The sequence below is a fragment of the Symphalangus syndactylus genome, chromosome 17, assembly GCF_028878055.3.
Source record: "Symphalangus syndactylus isolate Jambi chromosome 17, NHGRI_mSymSyn1-v2.1_pri, whole genome shotgun sequence".
In the NCBI taxonomy this organism is placed as follows: domain Eukaryota; kingdom Metazoa; phylum Chordata; class Mammalia; order Primates; family Hylobatidae; genus Symphalangus; species Symphalangus syndactylus.
Genome location: NC_072439.2, coordinates 62,942,617 through 62,963,257, shown reverse-complemented (window position 1 = coordinate 62,963,257; position 20,641 = coordinate 62,942,617). Strand labels below are relative to the sequence as shown.

General features: G+C 38.1%; 1 protein-coding gene across 8 annotated transcripts in view; it reads right to left on the bottom strand.

The window, feature by feature from the left end:
• Positions 1-20,641, bottom strand: part of PPM1L (protein phosphatase, Mg2+/Mn2+ dependent 1L) — a 316,391-nt gene that overhangs the window by 146,097 nt on the left and 149,653 nt on the right. Inside the window, exon 2 of one of the 8 annotated variants that reach the window (XM_063620393.1) lies at positions 5,664-5,697. The exons of 6 other annotated variants lie outside the window; for them this stretch is intronic. In XM_063620393.1, coding sequence (XP_063476463.1) covers positions 5,664-5,678 — 15 coding nt within the window. In that variant the 5' untranslated portion in view covers positions 5,679-5,697. Of the gene's footprint in view, positions 1-5,663; positions 6,062-20,641 lie in introns of those variants that run through there. One more of the 8 variants, XM_063620391.1, reaches the window with a different exon arrangement.

Below are 20,641 nucleotides of genomic sequence, written 5' to 3'. Positions count from 1 at the left end.
TTTTCTTGTAAATTTGTTTGAGTTCTTTGCAGATTCTGGATATTAGCCCTTTGTCAGATGAGTAGATTGCAAAAATTTTCTCCCATTCTGTAGGTTGCCTGTTCACTCTGATGGTAGTTTCTTTTGCTGTGCAGAAGCTCTTTAGTTTAATTACATCCCATTTGTCAATTTTGGCTTTTGTTGCCATTGCTTTTGGTGTTTTAGACATGAAGTCCTTGCCCATGCCTATGTCCTGAATGGTATTGCCTAGGTTTTCTTCTAGGGTTTTTATGGTTTTAGGTCTAACATTTAACTCTTTAATCCATCTTGAATTAATTTTTGTATAAGGTGTAAGGAAGGGATTCAGTTTCAGCTTTCTACATATGGCTAGTCAGTTTTCCCAGCACCACTTATTAAATAGGGAATCGTTTCCCCATTTCTTGTTTTTGTCAGGTTTTATCAAAAATCAGATGGTTGTAGATATGCGGCATTATTTCTGAGGGCTCTGTTCTGTTCCATTGATCTACGTCTCTGTTGTGGTACCAGTACCATGCTGTTTGGTTACTGTAGCCTTGTAGTATAGTTTGAAGTGAGGTAGCGTGATGCCTCCAGCTTTGTTCTTTTGGCTTAGGATTGACTTGGCAATGCGGGCTCTTTTTTGGTTCCATATGAACTTTAAAGTAGTTTTTTCCAATTCTGTGAAGAAAGTCATTGGTAGCTTGATGGGGATGGCATTGAATCTATAAATTACCTTGGGCAGTATGGCCATTTTCACGATATTGATTCTTCCTACCCATGAGCATGGAATGTTCTCCCATTTGTTTGTATCCCTCTTTTATTTCATTGAGCAGTGGTTTGTAGTTCTCCTTGAAGAGGTCCTTCACATCCCTTGTAAGTTGGATTCCTAGGTATTTTATTCTCTTTGAAGCAATTGTGAATGGGAGTTCACTCACGATTTGGCTGTTTGTCTGTTCTTGGTGTGTAAGAATGCTTGTGATTTTTGCACATTGATTGTGTATCCTGAAACTTTGCTGAAGTTGCCTATCAGCTTAAGGAGATTTGGGGCTGAGACGATGGGGTTTTCTAGATATACAATCATGCCATCTGCAAACAGGGACAATTTGACTTCCTCTTTTCCTAATTGAATACCTTTTATTTCATTCTCCTGCCTGATTGCCCTAGCCAGAACTTCCAACTGGCCATCAGATAAATGCAAATCAAAACCATAAAGAGATACCATCTCACACCAGTTAGAATGACGATCATTAAAAAGTCAGGAAACAACAGGTGCTGGAAAGGATGTGGAGAAATAGGAACACTTTTACACTGTTGGTGGGACTGTAAACTAGTTCAACCATTGTGGAAGTCAGTGTGGCGATTCCTCAGGGATCTAGAACTAGAAATACCATTTGACTCAGCAATCCCATTACTGGGTATATACCCAAAGGATTATAAATCATGCTGCTATAAAGACACACGCACACATATGTTTATTGTGGCACTATTCACAATAGCAAAGACTTGGAACCAAGCCAAATGTCCAACAATGATAGACTGGATTAAGAAAATGTGGCACATATACACCACGGAATACTATGCAGCCATAAAAAATGATGAGTTCATGTCCTTTGTAGGGACATGGATGAAGCTGGAAACCATCATTCTCAGCAAACTATCGCAAGGACAGAAAACCAAAAACTGCATGTTCTCACTCACAGGTGGGAATTGAACAATGAGAACACATGGACACAAGAAGGGGAACATCACACACCGGGACCTGTTGTGGGGTGGGGGGAGAGGGAAGGGATAGCATTAGGAGATATACCTAATGTTAAATGAGGAGTTAATGGGTGGAGCACACCAACATGGCACATGTATACATATGTAACTAACCTGCACGTTGTGCACATGTACCCTAAACCTTAAAGCATAATAAAAAAAAGAGCTCCTTCAACTCAGTACTAAGAAGTCAAACAACACAGTAAAAAAAATCAAAGATTTGAACAGATACTTCACAAAAATACATGTATGAATGGCCACCAAGCATATTAGTAGTCATCAGGGAAATGAAAAATAAAACACAATAATATACAACTACATACCTATTAGAATGACTAAAATTAAAAAGAATGTCTAGCCAAATGTTGGCAAAGATGTGGAAGAACTTGAACTTTCATACACTAGTGGTAGGAATAAGAAAAAAATGATACAACCATTTTGGAAAACAGTTTGTCAGTTTGTTATAAAGGTAAACATATACTAAACATACAACCTAGCAATCCCACTCCTAGATATTCACCCAAGAAAAATGAAAACATATTTCTACTCAGATGTACATATTTGAGTACTCAAAGATATGTATATTTTTGATTAATGGTAGTCAAAAACTAGAAATTAATGGTAGTCAAAAGACTGGAAACAACTCAAATGTCCATCAATATCTGAATGAATATATGAATAGTAGTATATTCAATGGAATACTAGTCAGAAATGAAAAGGAATGAACTACTGACATGTAAAACGACATGGATGAATCTCAAAAACATTATGCTGAATCCCCCAAAAAGCCAGATATTAAGAGTACATGTTATACGATCTCATTAATATGAAATTCTAGAAAAGACAAATTTACGTCTATAATGACAGAGGGCAGTGATTGCCTGGGGCCAAGGATCAGGGTAGAGAATGACTGGGAAGGGGCACAAGAAACATTTTGGAGTAATTGAAGTCTAGATCTTGATTGTGGTGGTATTTATACAGCTATGTACATTTATCAAAACTCACTCACATGTACTTAAAATGGGTTTGTTTTACTGTAGATAAATTATACCTCAATAAACTTGATTTTAAAAAGTAGTTTCATGCTAACAAAAATAAAAAATATAGGTGAAATCAGATTTTCTTCGACCTCTGACATCAGGGTTCACTGTCTACTCCAAGGTGGGCTAGATTTCCTGCTTGTTGTCCACAATACAGAATTTACCTATTTTGTGACCTCATAATTTAACATTTTGTGCATTATCTCCTTCAAAACCCATTAGTCCAACTCTTCTAGCTGTTGGGGGGCCTAAAACTCTTTGAGCTATTACTTGAGCCTCTGTTCTTCTTCCTTTTAATCATGGCGCCAGGAACACCTCATCTATTTCCAAAAATTCGTATACCATCTTCATGGATTTTGTCCACAGGGCATCCCATTAAGCATCTCATCTATCCCATGATAACCTGTTTCATATTCATCTTACCCCATCACAGTATGTAATGCCACCAAATAAACAACACAAAGTGGTTATCAAATGTAACTTTTACAAAAGAAAGCTTAGGGTTATCTACACCACTCTTCATCACTTCCTACAGCCATTCTGTTTCCAAAGTCTCCCTCTTTCTTCACTAGAGGACCTCCTACTACATTGTGAAATCTTTGGGGGAAGGGATCATTTATTTTTCAGCATTTTAATCCTCACAGTAACTATAGCAATGCTGTAAACTTCACAATTTCTTAATAACATCAAGCAAATTAGCACATACATAAAACTATCAATGAATCTGCTATAATTACTGCTTCTTCATCAATTTCTACATGACACACTTCAATCTGAGCCCATAACTCTTTTGCATGGATATTCACACTCTAATAGAAGGTCTTAGGGGACCCAGATAAGTCAATTGCTAGAATTGGTGGCATTTCAGACCTTAGTAAAAGACAGGAAGACCTCTTAGTATCTTTATCCCTGCTTTTAAGGGTTTGCTCTCCCAATACAGAATCCTGTAAACAGAAGGCAGGTCCGTGGTTGTATGAAGAGTACACACCCTGGTAGAGGCTTTACTCTGCAGATGCCATGATTTATTCCTCTGTGATTAACAGGCAGAGTTAGATGTGATAATATACAGGGAAGCCCTTTGTAAATGCAACACCAACAGATACAAAAGATTATTTCCTAACCTATAGTAGGTAGGGAGGCATGCATTTGCTCAGAGATGGCAAATAGATTCCCCCTTGTATAATAATTTGCCTAAAGTACAGCCTTAGGGAAAGCTCACAGAAAGGTTTTCACTGTGCCCAGGATGGAGCTTGCAGATTACATACCCCACATGATCTCTAAATTCCCATTCAGCTTTCAGGCATGATTCTAACCTCATCAAAACCACACATTTTATGGCTTTGCACATACCATTATCCACATTATTCAAGTCTTTCCAAGCCTTCTAAATCCTAACTCTCCTTTCTCACTACTTCTGATGTAACACAGATTAATCTTATAAATTGAGAAGCCTTTTCTACCAGCTTCTCTGTGTTCTCTCTTGAATGCAGAGATACAAACTACTCTCAGGGTTCAACACTCCTCCTCCATCACTCCGAGAAGCAGAAGAATTGGCATTAGTATGGAATCAATGCCAAATGGTCCACATGTTAGGAAGCGGTACAGTTAAAGTTCTTGGATCTTTGAGCACACTCTGTGTGCTCCTTTTGGTTTCCTCTATTTGCATCACTAGAAGTTACTGGTCCTCCTTTGAATTGCCTACTCCCATATGTGAAAAGGCTGTGTCTTGCTTGGCAGGACTCCTGTCTTGTGAGGGTCTAGGCTAGAAGGCAATGCTAGTACACTCTCTTTTTCTCCCCCTGGGGTTTGTTTTTCTCATTGCGTAGGAATGGCAGGAATCCAAGGATAAAAATTAGGCCTTAGTAAAAGGAGCCCAGGCAGACTTAGTCTAAGTCACAGGCCAGAAGGATAAAGGGAATACCCACTCACAAGTGGTTGAGGCCAACCCAGTAGACCTATAGCTTCCATGGAAGGCTCTGGGGTCAAAGCCCAGCACAAGGAAGAAGGTGCATTTGCTAAGAAGGTCTGCTCTGCAGAACTCTCTGCAGAACCTATGGCAGTGCTAGACAGCTATGGTTGAGGATTGGTGACCTGTCTGGCTACCCCTCAAAATCTCCATCAGAGATACATAACACACAACCTCACCCTCAATCTCATTACTCTGACAGTGACATATACTTCTACCAAGAACACATTTAACAACATTAACCTTTATTCAGATTTCTTACTTATATTCTGCCAAACGTAAGAGATCCAAAGGATGAACTACTAATACCAAAATAGTACACCTGTGGTAGGAAAATACCAGTGAAAATCCCAGTTATTTATGAAGCTATGCATATCCCTGATACCCAAAGCATCACACATGAAAACTAACTCCTTCCTCATTACAGGTGACTGGATGCTAATCTATCTTGTTTGGTCAAGCTCTTTTTTTTTTTTTTTTTTTTTTTTTGAGACGGAGTCTTGCTCTGTCACCCAGGCTGGAGTGCAGTGGCGCAGTCTCAGCTCACTTCAAGCTCCACCTCCCAGGTTCACGCCATTCTCCTGCCTCAGCCTCTCTGAGTAGCTGGGACTACAGGCGTCCGCCACCACGCCCGGCTAATTTTTTGTATTTTTAGTAGAGACGGGGTTTCACTGTGGTCTCGATCTCCTGACCTCGTGATCCACCCGCCTCGGCCTCCCAAAGTGCTGGGATTACAAGCATGAGCCACCGCGCCCGGCCCGGTCAAGCTCTTTAATCTCCAAATGAGATATAAAAGTACCATAATGTTAAAGTAATTTATACAATAAGATACGTTCAAACTTCAGTTCCTGAATCCTCGAGTTCAAGAAATATCTTGGATTTCCAAAGAAATTGCTTACCATGGTGCATATCATCTTGATTACCTGTGGCAGCCTGCAACAAAGGTGCAACATTTAAAAATAGTTATTTCAGTTTCTCCCAATAAACAAAAGCACAACGACTAAAAGAAACACTTAATAAGAACTTATTTACCAAATGTAATTGTTAGGAAACCTTTTAAAGGCATATACACAAAAATAAATATATTAGATATAGGAAATAACTGGGTTTAAAATGGAAAAGAAAATAAAAGCCATGGAATTAAACTGAAAGCTTGAAAGTTTCAGGCTCCGGCCAGGCGCGGTATCTCACGCCTGTAATCCCAACACTTTGGGAGGCCGAGGTAGGCTGATCACTTGAGGCCAGAAGTTCACTTCAGGCTGGCCAACATGGCAAAATCCCATCTCTACTAAAAATACAAAAATTAGCCAGGTGTGGTGGCACATGCCTTAATCCCAGCTGGAGGCTGAGGCATGACAATCACTGGAACCCGGGAGGCGGAGGTTGCAGTGAGCCAAGATTGTGCCAGTGCACTCCAGACTGGGTGACCAGTGAGAACTCTGTCAAAAAGGGGAAGGGAGGGGAGGGGAGGGAGGGGAGGGAAGGGGAGGGGAGGGGAGGGGGAAGGGGACAGGGAAGGGGAAAGGGAAGGGGAAAGGGGAAGCGGAAAGGGCAGGGGAAGGGGAAAGGGCAGGGGAAGGGGAAGGGGGAAGGGAAGGGGAAGGGGAAGAGGACAGGAAGGGAAAGAAAGTTTCAAGCTCTGAATATATTTCAAAACTGAGAAGTCGTCATAGTAAGCATTATTGTTCTTCTGACATGCTTAAACAGAACAGCCAGACCCTTCTTTCACTTGTGACTTCAAAGAGTAAATAGTGAATATTCATGACAAGACCTATCATGACAAGAAATACACACTCCAGCCACAGCCCCTTCCTTCCTCCTAGGGATTATAGGGTATTAACTAGGTCAGTACATCACCTTCACATTTTTCAGAAACCCAGAGCTACTTCTACAAACTCTGAAGACTCCCTCAACCCACCCACATGGGCAGAATTTAAAGCTCCTGGGGGAAAAAGAAAGGACTAATTTACAAGTTGCTATAAACATAGTTCTTAATGTCGCATTGTTCTAAAATCTAAAAACTCCCCAACTCCTTGGCTTCTATGACAACTGCAGTTCCCTGATTTTCCTCTTAGTTATTTGATTTCTTCTTCTCAGTCTTTTTAAACGGACTTTTGTCCAACTTCTCTGTAGGCAGTTCTCTGTTTGGTCTTTTTTTCATGCTAAACTCCCTCCTTAAGAGAGGGCTCACTTACTTTCATGGCTTTAAAAATATCTTCAGGCTTATGTTCCCAGATTTCTATCCTGAACCCAGGCAACTCCTGAGCTCTTGACAAAATTTCCAGTGGATCTAAATGGACATCTACATTAGACCAGTGCTAATACCTCAAACTTAATAAGTCTAAAATCGAATTTAACTTCCTTCCAGAGCCAGCTCTTTCTTTTCTATTGTCTCTTAGGTAACTGCTTCACCTTCTACCAATTACTCCAAACAGAAATCAAGAAACTCCCAAGTCTATTATCAGCATTTATGATGTCTTATATCTGTGTTCTGCATTTACTTCCCATGCCATGGCCTTCAGGCAAATCCTCTTCCTCCTTCATGCAAATTCCTCCTCATTCCTCCTACACTATCACCAAAAGCCTCTCTGTCCTATTCTCTTCCATCTTGAGCTGATCCCTTACCTTACCATTATTTATCTCCACTTTACAAAAAAGTTGTTAGGGTCTATGTGGAAAATATAAAATTATTAGCAAAGCACTCAGGACCCTGACAATCTAGCCCTGTTCTCTCTTGGCAGCCTAATCATCTACCATGTTTCTAAACACCCTTCACTCTTGCCATCGCTTGTATATGTTGTTCACCAAGGTTCGGTCTTGAATAATTCTTACCCCACCTTCATATTTGTATTTTTATTCAGTTGTGCCTTATTCATGCCATTCCCTGAGTCCAAAATGAATTCCCCTCTCCTCTACCATAATTGTACTCACCACTCAAGGTTTAGCTCAAACACTAGCTTCTCTGAAATCACTCTTTGCACTCCTATACTATTGCCTGTCCCTGTAAGACAGTATTTATGGGACACTACTCATCATTACAGTTAATTGTTTATGCACTTAAATACCCTACTTGGTGGTAAACCGTTTTAGAGCAAGGACTCTGTCTTGGTAATCACCATATGCCTATACTATTTATCTCTGTGTGTTCATATTAAGTGGACAGGCTTCCATAAATATTTGGTGAAAAAATCTCATCAGTCATCTTTGCTTCTATGTTATAGTATCTGTTTCTAAATGTAAGATACACTTAAAAAAAAGTAGTAATAAGTAGACTACATATAGTGTCAACTTCTCTCAAGTAGAGTTTTTCTCCAAGTTTATGAGTATTTATAAAACAAGGCTCCAGGAAACTGATAAACAATTATCCAGCAAAAATTATTTGTTTGTGTGAACAACACTGTATTTATTTTTTATAGTTCCAAATGTAACGAGGATGCATATTCCTTCTTGGTAGGCCATTTTAAAGTCAAACTTCCACAGTAAAAGCACTCTTACACCTTGCCTGTGATCATAAATAAAACATAATATAAATATAGCCTACTACTTAAAAAAGAAAACCAACAACAAAGTTTCTTGAAGACTTGATTGTGACCATTATGGGGCCATTTGAGTAGAAAGACTAACCAAAACTCAAACCTTTCACAGTTAGACAGTGGATACATTCAAATAGGCTAATATCCAAACACAGACAATACAAAGAATTAAAAAAACTTCTTTCCTTGCTGAATATTCTCCTTTTGCCCCTTCAGAATCATTCTCTCCCCTTCTCTTCTCTGCTGGGCTCTGCCCTGAGAGGCTGACCTGCACAGCCTGCATCAACTGGGCTCCCTTACCTTCTGGATTCTCGTAGGTTTGGCCAAGGGGAGGCAAGAGATCAGAGGGTAGGAGGAGAGCAAAGTTGGGGCATTCATCTCCTTGGATTCTTCCCTGACAGACCACAAGCAGCGGCTGCATTCCTGCTCCAGCTGGGCATTCCCTCCGTTATATGTTCAGCTCCTGCTAGTTTCCAGGAACATGATTCCCTCCTCTTGCCCTTACATGCTGGGGGTAGTGATAGTTTCCCACTGTTGCTAGCCCAGGAACACTTTATTATCCCTTTTTGATTATCCTTAACTCTGTCACGCTTTAGTATTCATTAAACATAGTGACAATACTTAAAAAGGAATTTGGCTAGACAGTTTATGATAAAATCTCAGCAATTAAAAGCAAAACACTTATATATACAAGAGGGAAAACACTATATTGCCAAGAGAAATGAAGAAGTACACAGAAAATAAAAAATAAACTTGAGAGAAAAAGAAAAATGTATGCAGATAAGTTTTTAAAAATAATTTTATGATAAATTCCTGAACATAAATTGCATAGTTATTCTTAGTTTGGGATGTGATTTGTTTTAACTACTTTCAAAAAGCTAGGTAGCTTCGATGAACAGAAAATACGCAGACCAGAATTAATATTGATAAGAAAGTTTTCTTTAATCTTCATTCTAAACTATTTATTTCTCACTATCTATATTTTTAAAAAGCCCTGCTACTGTTCTACTCTTGTAGTCTGAGATATTATCTCAAACTTGTATTTCTACTGCCTTCCATATTCCATACCTTCCCTGTTCCAGGGAGCTCTGCTTTTGTTGCTTATAAGTATGTATCATATTCTACTTCTAAAACACATACAATGGTAAGCAGCCCCTAAAATAGTCCCCAATAAGCTGAGCTCCTGCTATTTATGTAATTGCTTCCTTGAATATGGGCTGGACCAAGTGACTTGCCTCTAACAAATAAAGCATGGATAAAGTGATTATTCTGGAGTTACAAGAAGACTATGGCTTCCATCTTAAGTACTCTGTCTTGCTCTCACATTTGCTTGTTCTAAAGGAAACCAGCTGCCATGCTGTAAGCTGCCCTATGGAAGCTTATGTGGCAAGGAACCAAGGGAGGCCCCCAGCCAACAAACAGTGAGAAATTCAGGCTCTCTGTCCAATATCCCACAAGGAATTAAATTCTGCCAACAACCACATGAGTGAGCTTGAAAGTGAATCCACCCCGTCAAACCTTCAGATGAGCATTCAGCCATAGCCACCATCCTGATTGTAACTTCATCAGAGCTATTGAGTCAGAAGCACCCAGGTAAATTGTGCCTGGGTTCTTTTCTTTTCTTTTTTTTTTTTTTTTTTTGTGAGACAGAGTCTCACACTGTCATCAGGCTGGAGTGCAGTGGCATGATCTCGGCTCACTGCAACCACCGCCTCCCAGGTTCAAGCAATTCTCCTGCCTCAGCCTCCTGAGTAGCTGGGACTACAGGCATGTGCCACCACACCCAGCTAATTTTTGTATTTTTAGTAGAGATGGGGTTTCACGATGTTGGCCAGGATGGTCTCCATCTCTTGACGTCGTGATCCACCCACCTTGGCCTCCCAAAGTGCTGGGATTACAGGCGTGAGCCACTGCACCTGGCCTGCCTGCGTCCTTAATCCACAAAAATTATTATACAAATATTTACTGTTTTAAGCTGCTAATTTTTAGGGTATGTTGTTATGCAGCAATCGATAACCTAATAGACATGCTGATCCAGACACCTCACCTTGTTTTTTAAAATGGACACTCCTATAGAAATACAATTTGTAGAATCTAATAGAAAAGCACCAAGGGAAAAATACAAAAATTTAAAGCATCAGAACACATGGTCTTTCCTAAAAAAAAAAAAATAATAATGTTAAGAAAGGGCAGGAAATAGAAAGAAAGAAAACTAGCAAAAATTAGAAATTGTTCAATGAATAGAAGCCCAAAAGGAAGCAATAGAAATGAAAGGCTAAAACCGATGGATAAAGGAAAACTAGGGCTAAGATTTTAAAAGGTTTAAATGAGCAATTAAAATGTAAAGCATTCAAATAAAAAGAAAAAAGTCTTAGAAAAAAATGTGATTTTTAAAAAAATGTTTTGTCTAGTTCTACTTTTCCCATAAAAAATCAAATGAGAATAGGGCCAACCAATACTAGAATTTTAAGAACAGAAAATTGTGTTAAACTAAGGAAGGGAAAGAATTAATGAAAGATAACATAAAAAGTTAGATATATTTCAATCTGTAGATTTTGATGACTTCCTTTTGGTATACTAAAATAAACTGCATATGTCTCTTGAAAATCACTTGTTATAATTGTTTAAAACAAAGCACTTCCAATGTATATAAAGTATCAGTATATTATGATTATGATTGATTATGACTATTAAACAAAGATAGTCCTAGACCTAAAACTTACTGATTTAATATAAGCTTAACTTTAATGATGGGGGTATCACCAAAAAACTAGTTAAATAAAATATATATCTCAGAACTATTAGATGGGCATTTGAAAGACTGGAAAGCTAATATTCGGAGCTTATCAATAAATCAGTTTCAACCTGTAAGAATATAATGTTCCAAGATGAACAGGCTTCAGGTTAGAGTATAATGAGATTAAGAATTGCCATTGGCAAAATATGCTCTTTATAATTAGATAGTGGTATCGAAGTAGGGCCACAATGGGAAGAACATTTATTCAGAAAGACACTTATATATTGGAACTGGTAGGGAAATGCAAAAATAAATTCCGTATAATAAACACATATGAGGTTGGATTTGCAAATCACACAGTCAAAATTACCCTTAATATTCCTTAGAAAAGCTCATGGAAACAAAGATTGCAACATCGCTCAATGAGTCCAACTCAGCCAGTCCCTCCTCCAGTACTAGAGCAGATCTTTATTTTTCTGCTGTGAACCAAATGAATAAGTTGGATCATATTTTATAAAATCATTTATCTTTCAACACCAAAATCACACCCAGCATGGCAAGAGGCTCACAACATGAGACACACAAGGCAACCGATATAACTGAGGAACAGCAGGTTCACATCTCACATCTCAGGCTGGCTCCAGGAATAGCATAGGGAACCACTCATATTGTGAAAGACAGATTCTCATATTGTGAAAGATAATTTCATTTTCTCTCTCTCTCTCTGTCTCTCTATCTATCTCTCCTTCCTTCACTCCCTCCCTCTCTCTTTCTCTCTCTCCCTCTCCCCCCATAATATAATGTGCACATGATAATAAGACACTGCAATTGAGCATGATAGAAGATCTAGTTATAAGTGCAGCTATCAATAATGTAGCACTGATACCTTAACAAGGCAAGGTCAATAAGAATTTGGTCCACTGGCTTGAGTTCATCTTCCCAATACAAGAGTCTATAGCCATACTCTTTACCACCTGTTCCTCTTCCACACTTGGATTATACCAACTACTCATCTACCTGGGGGACAGACACATCAAGGGACATAGAAACAGCACTGCTCAAAAAGTCAAGAGAACTGGCTCTAGATCAGCTCTACCCTACACTAGTTGCATGAACATCAGCATGTTCCATAATTCTTCTAGGCTTCAGCTTTCTCTTTTTAGAAATACATTATTCTAGACAGTCATGTGTCTAAGATAATTTTCAGCTCTGGATCACAACTTTATTTCCCCCTACATCATGTTTTGAAGGTGTTTTGTGTGTGTGTGTGTGAGTGTATGTGTGTGTGTGTGTGTGTGTGTGTGTTTTACTGGTTCTGTAATAAATCTCTTGTGAAGTGTTACAGCCTAATGCTTAAGAGCCTGGGCTCTGAAGTCTGGTAGACCTGAGTTCAAATCCCAGAGCTGTCATTTTCTAACTGTGACAACAGGCAAGATGCTAACCTCTCTGAGCTTCTGTTTTCCCTTCTAAAATGGGGACAATAATATTCCTTTTTGCAATAGGATTGCTAGGAAGATAAATTAGATAATATACATAAATCACCTAGTATAGTCTAGCATATTGTAAGCTCTAAATAAAGATGATGATGATGATGATGATGATGATGATGATGATGATGATGACGACGACGACGATGATGATGTTACTGGATAAAAATTTATTAAATGTCTAGACGGCTAGGGTGATGCTCCAGACCTTACTCTGTAAATAAGAATAGGAAGCAAATGATTCCCAGGATATCAAAGCAATATCCTTGCTTCATTATTTCCTTATGCCAGGCTATAAAATTCCCTAAATCAAATTCTGTCCAAGGTATCGTGTCTACTCTGAGTTTCACAGCCTAGGACAAGCTTCTGAAGTATGGACAGTGGTCTGTGCTTACGCAGAAATAGAAAATCCGTTTAAATGGAGATTATTTGCTTATATGAGAAAAAGTCCAGTAAGGCTATATGAGATTTATCCTGCTCTATAAATCACACCCTCTCTCGTATCAAATTAAAAATAAAGTTTAGAAGGTAGATTTAAAAACGAAGGGAAGAAAAAGAGGGGGAAATGTTTAGAATTTAAAATCTACTTATAGAAATGTTAAGGAGCAGAACTTATAAGCCACATAAGAGAGTTAATTAAAACAAATTATTTGAAAACGTATTGTGATTTTAAAAAGCATAATTATCATGTTTCTTTTGGTTAGCTTCTGTCATTCAAAGAGCAATTTAATCCCAAATCACAGAACCACTTCAATTTAGAAAATATAATTTAGTGTCTACTTAACATGAAAATGATGAGGATAAAGACCTTAATGACGATCCACTTCCACTTAATGAGTAGCAAATATATTTTCTCTTCCTATATGGTTTTCTTAATAAAATATTCATTTCTCTAGCTTATCTTATGTAAGAGTATATAAATATGTTAATCATTTATTTTATTGGTAAGGCTTCTAGTCAACAGTAGGCAATCAAGAGTTAAGTTTTCCAAGAGCCAAAAGTTATATTTGGATTTTCTACGGCAGCGGGATGAGCACCCCAACCCCCATGTTGCTCAAGGGTCCACTGTATATGCATTTCGTGCTTTAAAAAAAAAAAAAAAAAAAAAGGGATCACCTGGCTTACAAAATGCTTCAACTGATGAGTTTTCCACTCTTTCAACTTCTGGGACATTCTGAGTTTTCATTGCCCCATCTTACCTGTTTGCTCTAACTGGCATGTATTTCAGTATTTTTTTGATCTACATAATGTACTGCTCTAAATCTCAACTAATTTTTTTCTCTAAATACCAAGTTGTTGATTTTTTGTTAGCTTTCACTTCACCAAAGTTACTTGAAAATAAACCCTCTTTCAAAAGAAAATATAGATGAAATCAAACATCTCAAAGCACTAACCTTAATTTGTCTCACTTGTTTGTTTGTCTTTAAGAGATGTGGTCTCACTCTGTCACCTGGCTGGAGTGCAGTGGCGTGATAATAGTTCACGGCAGCCTTAAACTCCTGGGCTCAAGCGATCCTCCCACCTTGGCCTCACAAAGAGCTAGGATTACAGGTGGGAGCCACTGCATCCGGCCCCTGTCTTAGCTCTCAGAAGGTAAGACAGGGCTCAGTTTAAAAGTAACCACTAGAGGGTCTTGTTTTCCTAAACTCACCACAAGGCCCCCAAAACGTTTGCTTTGTCAGTATAGAGTACCTAGAACTAAGAATAAACAGCAGTGAGATACAGCAATACAAACAACAAAACATATCTATTAAATTTTTAAAAGAAAAAGAAACAGAAAAAATTAGCAAAAATCTTCCATGGTTAATTTCTTCAAATTGTCATTTTGTTTATAGGAAAATCTGAGCATGTATTGTTCCTGTGGATAGAGTTTTGAATCTAGAATGTGAAAACGTGATTCTTTTCTGACACTGCCTTCATAGCAGTAGAATGTTCATTTAAGTAGCTACTTCTTAACTTGAATGCTCATTTAAGTTCTTTATGCCTCAGTTTCCTTTGCAACCTCACCCAGATGTGGCAAAGATGAGACAGAGTAAAAAAGATATGAAATATCCTCTTCCTATAGTAAGTTTATAAGAAAGACTTTCAAACAAAGCAAATAACAGAGAGGAATCATGTAGACATGAAACGTCAGGTTAAAGACCCTTTTCTATAGAAAAGAATCACCTGGAGAACAACTTTTATTTTTCCCTTTTGGCTGTTTACAGAAGATTCCATTTTTCCCTGGGAAGATTTCTTAAACAAAGAAGTCCTCCCTCCCTGCCCCAGTAGAACTGACCTTTCTAACAAGTTCCCTGGTGAGGCTGATGTTGGTGCAGCTCTGTTTGGGAGACCACACTTTGAAAACACTGTTTCAGAATGCTGGATGGTATGCCACGTCCACTATCCAGTTGTCCTCATACCCAGAAGGATTGGCTTAAAGTAGATAACCTACAATCCACACTATTTTCAGTTTTCCCAATCTCTAGCTTTCCTTCAGTTCACTTGGGGTCATTAATTTTTTAATGCCCTAAAGATCTTTTCATTATAAAGTGAAAGATGGATCCTTTGATTATCCATTTTTCCTACAATCTCTAAGCAGAAAGTTTTGAGGTTTTGGTTTTATTGTTTTTTTTTAATAAAGCTGATTAGCTTCTTGCAGACCCGCTCTCATACATTCCTATTAATTCAAAAGCTCACAAAAATCTATACATGGTACCTATCTTTCCTTTTTTGAATCTAGTAATGCCAAGTGCTATAGTACTTAAATACCAAGACATTTTTTTAAAAAGGTAGCTTTCAAATTATTTTATACAAACTTGTGTATCTTGCTTAGGCTATACTATATCGAAGAAACTTAACTGCTCCCCTTCAATCACATATTTTTTCTGATATAAAAGCAACAGACATTCAAATTAGAAAACTTAAGAAATACAGAAACATATATAGCAGTCAATCAAAACCAACCATAATCCCTCTGTCCAAAAATAGTTACTGTAAAGTTTTTGGTGTATGTTCTTCCAGTCTTTTTCAATGCATATAAAGATTATACTAAGTAATATTTTACAGTCATGTCCCCCACTAACAAATTGAAAGAACATCATATATGCTTTTAAAAGTACTTAACAGACCCATAATATTTTATTATATGGATGAACCATAATTTAACAGTACATATTATCTAGAGTAAAATCGCAAAACCTGCAGGAGAGTGGAGCTTTAGCCTTGGTTCACGTAGAAAACTTATTTTACTTATGCATTGCTTCTGAAGAGGGTTTTGGAAATACCTTTATAAAACCACAAAGCTACCTGACTCATTATAATCATGGTAGAGGTTCACTCCCTCCCCTGCTTGACATCAACCAATGCTTATTCAGAGTAGTTTCATCCAAGACAATTTTTCTCTTCCCTTCAACTCAAGGCAAAAATGGAAACAAAGTCCTGCAGATTAGATGCATAAATGGATGGAAGGATGAATAGATGGACAGAATTTTACCAAGATAAATATAAGTATCAATATAAATAAATACAATACAAAAGCATAAATATATAATTTATAGTATTATATATCTATCCATAATTCCTAATACATTATCATTTCCCTTTGACTTGTCTCTTCCATTGGAATATAGATGCCTAGAGAACAAGTGGTATAACTTATCCACCTTTATCCCTCCCCCTTTCCCCCACCTCCATGTGTGCACACACACATACCTAGCACAGTGCCTGGTATATGGTAGATCCTCAAGAGATGTTTATGGAATAAAATAATAATAATTGAAGTAATAGAAAACACCATCTTTAAAAATAATAGCTACCATTTATTAAATATTATGATGGTATATTTTATGTGTAAACTTGGTAAGGCTATGGTGATCAGTTGTTTTGGTCAAATATTAGTCTAGATGTTGCTTTTAAGGTATTTTGAGAATGTGATCAATATCACAATCAGATGACTTTAAGTAAAACTTATTACTTTCTATAATATGGGTGAGTCTTATCCATCAGTTGGAGGCATTAACAGCAAAAATTGAGTTTTCCTAGGGAAGAAGGAATTCTTACTCAAGACTGTAACAAAGAAAGCCCAGTTGAACCAGCCTTCTGGCCTGCCCCATAGAATTTGGATCTGCTAGCTCCCACAATCACATAAGCCAATTCCTTAGGATAAGTCTTTTAATACACACACACACGCACAGACACACACACACACACACACGCACACACATGCACACAAAAACATGCACACACCACACACACACACACACACACACACTACTGCTTCTATTTCTTTGGACAACCCTGACACAGCTACTATTCCATACCTAACCTTTGGCAATGATTTCATATCACTGTCTCTATCACAATCTAACATCCACCTTTTTAAAGATATGTACCTTATCTAAGGTCCCACAAGTCAGTTTATAGGTAGCAGGGCTGGGTTCAAACTTGTCTGTTTCCAGAATCTGCGCCCTTTCTCTCTTTTCAGAGTAACTGAAATGTGATCTAAATCCTATCAATTCTGTAACTTTGCAGGTTCCAGCACTCAGTATTAGTCGAGCTAGATAAACATCCTAATGGGTGTATGTATCAGGGGTCAGCGTAGAAAGGCATATCCACAACTATAAAAGCAGATATAAAACGACATTTGTGGGCTGAGACAATGGGGTTTTCTAGATATACAATCATGTCATCTGCAAACAGAGACAATTTGACTTCCTCTTTTCCTAATTCAATACCCTTTATTTCCTTCTCCTGCCTGACTGCCCTGGCCAGAACTTCCAGCACTATGTTGAATAGGAGTGGTGAGAGAGGGCATCCCTGTCTTGTGCCAGTTTTCAAAGGGAATGCTTCCAGTTTTTGCCCATTCAGTATGATATTGGCTATGGGTTTGTCATAGATAGCTCTTATTATTTTGAGATACGTCCCATCAATACCTAATTTATTGAGAGTTTTTAGCATGAAGGGTTGTTGAATTTTGTCAAAGGCCTTTTCTGCATCTATTGAGATAATCATGTGGTTTTTGTCTTTGGTTCTGTTTATATGCTGGATTACATTTATTGATTTGTGTATGTTGAACCAGCCTTGCATCCCAGGGATGAAGCCCACTTGATCATGGTGGATAAGCTTTTTGATGTGCTGCTGGATTCGGTTTGCCAGTATTTTATTGAGGATTTTTGCATCAATGTTCATCAAGGATATTGGTCTGAAATTCTCTTTTTTGGTTGTGTCTCTGCCAGGCTTTGGTATCAGGATGATGCTGGCCTCATAAAATGTGTTAGGGAGGATTCCCTCTTTTTCTATCGATTGGAATAGTTTCAGAAGGAATGGTACCAGTTCCTCCTTGTACCTCTGGTAGAATTCGGCTGTGAATCCATCAGGTCCTGGACTCTTCTTGGTTGGTAAGCTATTGATTATTGCCACAATTTCAGAACCGGTTATTGGTCTATTCAGAGATTCAACTTCTTCCTGGTTTAGTCTTGGGAGGGTGTATTTGTCAAGGAATTTATCCATTTCTTCTAGATTTTCTAGTTTATTTGCGTAGAGGTGTTTGTAGTATTCTCTGATGGTAGACTGTATTTCTGTGGGATCGGTGGTGATATCCCCTTTATCATTTTTTATTGCATCTATTTGATTCTTCTCTCTTTTCTTCTTTATTAGTCTTGCTAGCGGTCTGTCAATTTTGTTGATCTTTTCAAAAAACCAGCTCCTGGATTCATTAATTTTTGGAAGGGTTTTTTTGTGTCTCTATTTCCTTCAGTTCTGGTCTGATTTTAGTTATTTCTTGCCTTCTGCTAGTTTTTGAATGTGTTTGCTCTTGCTTTTCTAGTTCTTTTAATTGTGATGTTAGGGTGTCAATTTTGGATCTTTCCTGCTTTCTCTTGTGGGCATTTAGTGCTATAAATTTCCCTCTACACACTGCTTTGAATGTGTCCCAGAAATTTTGGTATGTTGTGTCTTTGTTCTCGTTGGTTTCAAAGAACATCTTTATTTCTGTCTTCATTTCGTTATGTACCCAGTAGTCATTCAGGAGCAGGTTGTTCAGTTTCCATGTAGTTGAGCGGTTTTGAGTGAGTTTCTTAATCCTGAGTTCTAGTCTGATTGCACTGTGGTCTGAGAGACAGTTTGTTATAATTTCTGTTCTTTTACATTTGCTGAGGAGAGATTTACTTCAAACTATGTGGTCAATTTTGGAATAGGTGTGGTGTGGTGCTGAAAAAAATGTATATTCTGTTGATTTGGGGTGGAGAGTTCTGTAGATGTCTATTAGGTCTGCTTGGTGCAGAGCTGAGTTCAATTCCTGGGTATCCTTGTTAACTTTCTGTCTCGTTGATCTGTCTAATGTTGACAGTGGGGTGTTAAAATCTCCCATTGTGTGGGAGTTTAAGTCTCTTTGTAGGTCACTCAGTACTTGCTTTATGAATCTGGGTGCTTCTGTGTTGGGTGCATATATATTTAGGATAGTTAGCTCTTCTTGTTGAACTGATCCTTTTACCATTATGTAATGGCCTTCTTTGTCTCTTTTGATCTTTGTTGGTTTAAAGTCTATTTTATCAGAGACTAGGATTGCAACCCCTGCCTTTTTTTGTTTTCCATTTGCTTGGCAGATCTTCCTCCATCCCTTTATTTTGAGTCTATGTGTGTCTCTGCCAGTGAGATTGGTTTCCTGAATACAGCACACTGATGGGTCTTGACTCCTTATCCAATTTGCCAGTCTGTGTCTTTTAATTGGAGCATTTAGCCCATTTACATTTAAAGTTAATATTGTTTTGTGTGAATTTGATCCTGTCATTATGATGTTAAGCAACTTCAGCAAAGTCTCAGGATACAAAATCAATGTACAAAAATCACAAGCATTCTTGTACACCAATCACAGACAAACAGAGAGCCAAATCATGAGTGAACTCCGATTCACAACTGCTTCAAAGAGAATAAAATACGTAGGAATCCAACTTACAAGGGATGTGAAGGACCTCTTCAAGGAGAACTACAAACCACTGCTCAATAAAATAAAAGAGGATACAAACAAACGGAAGAACACTCCATGCTCATGGGTTGGAAGAATCAATATCATGAAAATGGCCATACTGCCCAAGGTAATTTATAGATTCAATGCCATCCCCATCAAGCTACCAATGACTTTCTTCACAGAATTGGAAACAACTACTTTAAAGTCCATATGGAACCAAAAAAGAGCCCGCATCGCCAAGTCAATCCTAAGCCAAAAGAACAAAGCTGGAGGCATCATGCTACCTGACTTCAAACTATACTACAAGGCTACAGTAACCAAACAGCATGGTACTGGTACCACAATAGAGACATAGATCAGTGGAACAGAACAGAGCCCTTAGAAATAATGCCACATATCTACAACTATCTGATCTTTGACAAACCTGACAAAAACAAGCAATGGGAAAAGGATTCCCTATTTAATAAATGGTGCTGGGAAAACTGGCTAGCCATATGTAGAAAGCTGAAACTGAATCCCTTCCTTACACCTTATAGAAAATTAATTCAAGATGGATTAAAGACTTAAATCTTAGACCTAAAACCATAAAAACCCTAGAAGAAAACCTAGGCAATACCATTCAGCACATAGGCATGGGCAAGGACTTCATGTCTAAAACACCAAAAGCAATGGCAACAAAAGCCAACATTGACAAATGGGATCTCATTAAACTAAAGAGCTTCTGCACAGCAAAAGAAACTACCACCAGAGTGAACAGGCAACCTACAAAATGGGAGAAAATGTTCACAACCTACTCATCTGACAAAGGGCTAATATCCAGAATCTACAATGAACTCAAACAAATTTACAAGAAAAAAACAAACAATCCTATCAAAAAGTGGGCAAAGGACATGAACAGACACTTCTCAAAAGAAGACATTTATGCAGCCAAAAAACACATGAAAAAATGCTCATCATCACGGGCCATCAGAGAAATGCAAATCAAAACCACAATGAGATACCATCTCACACCAGTTAGAATGGCCATCATTAAAAAGTCAGGAAACAACAGGTGCTGGAGAGGATGTGGAGAAATAGGAACACTTTTACACTGTTGGTGGGACTGTAAACTAGTTCAACCATTGTGGAAGTCAGTGTGGCGATTCCTCAGGGATCTAGAACTAGAAATACCATT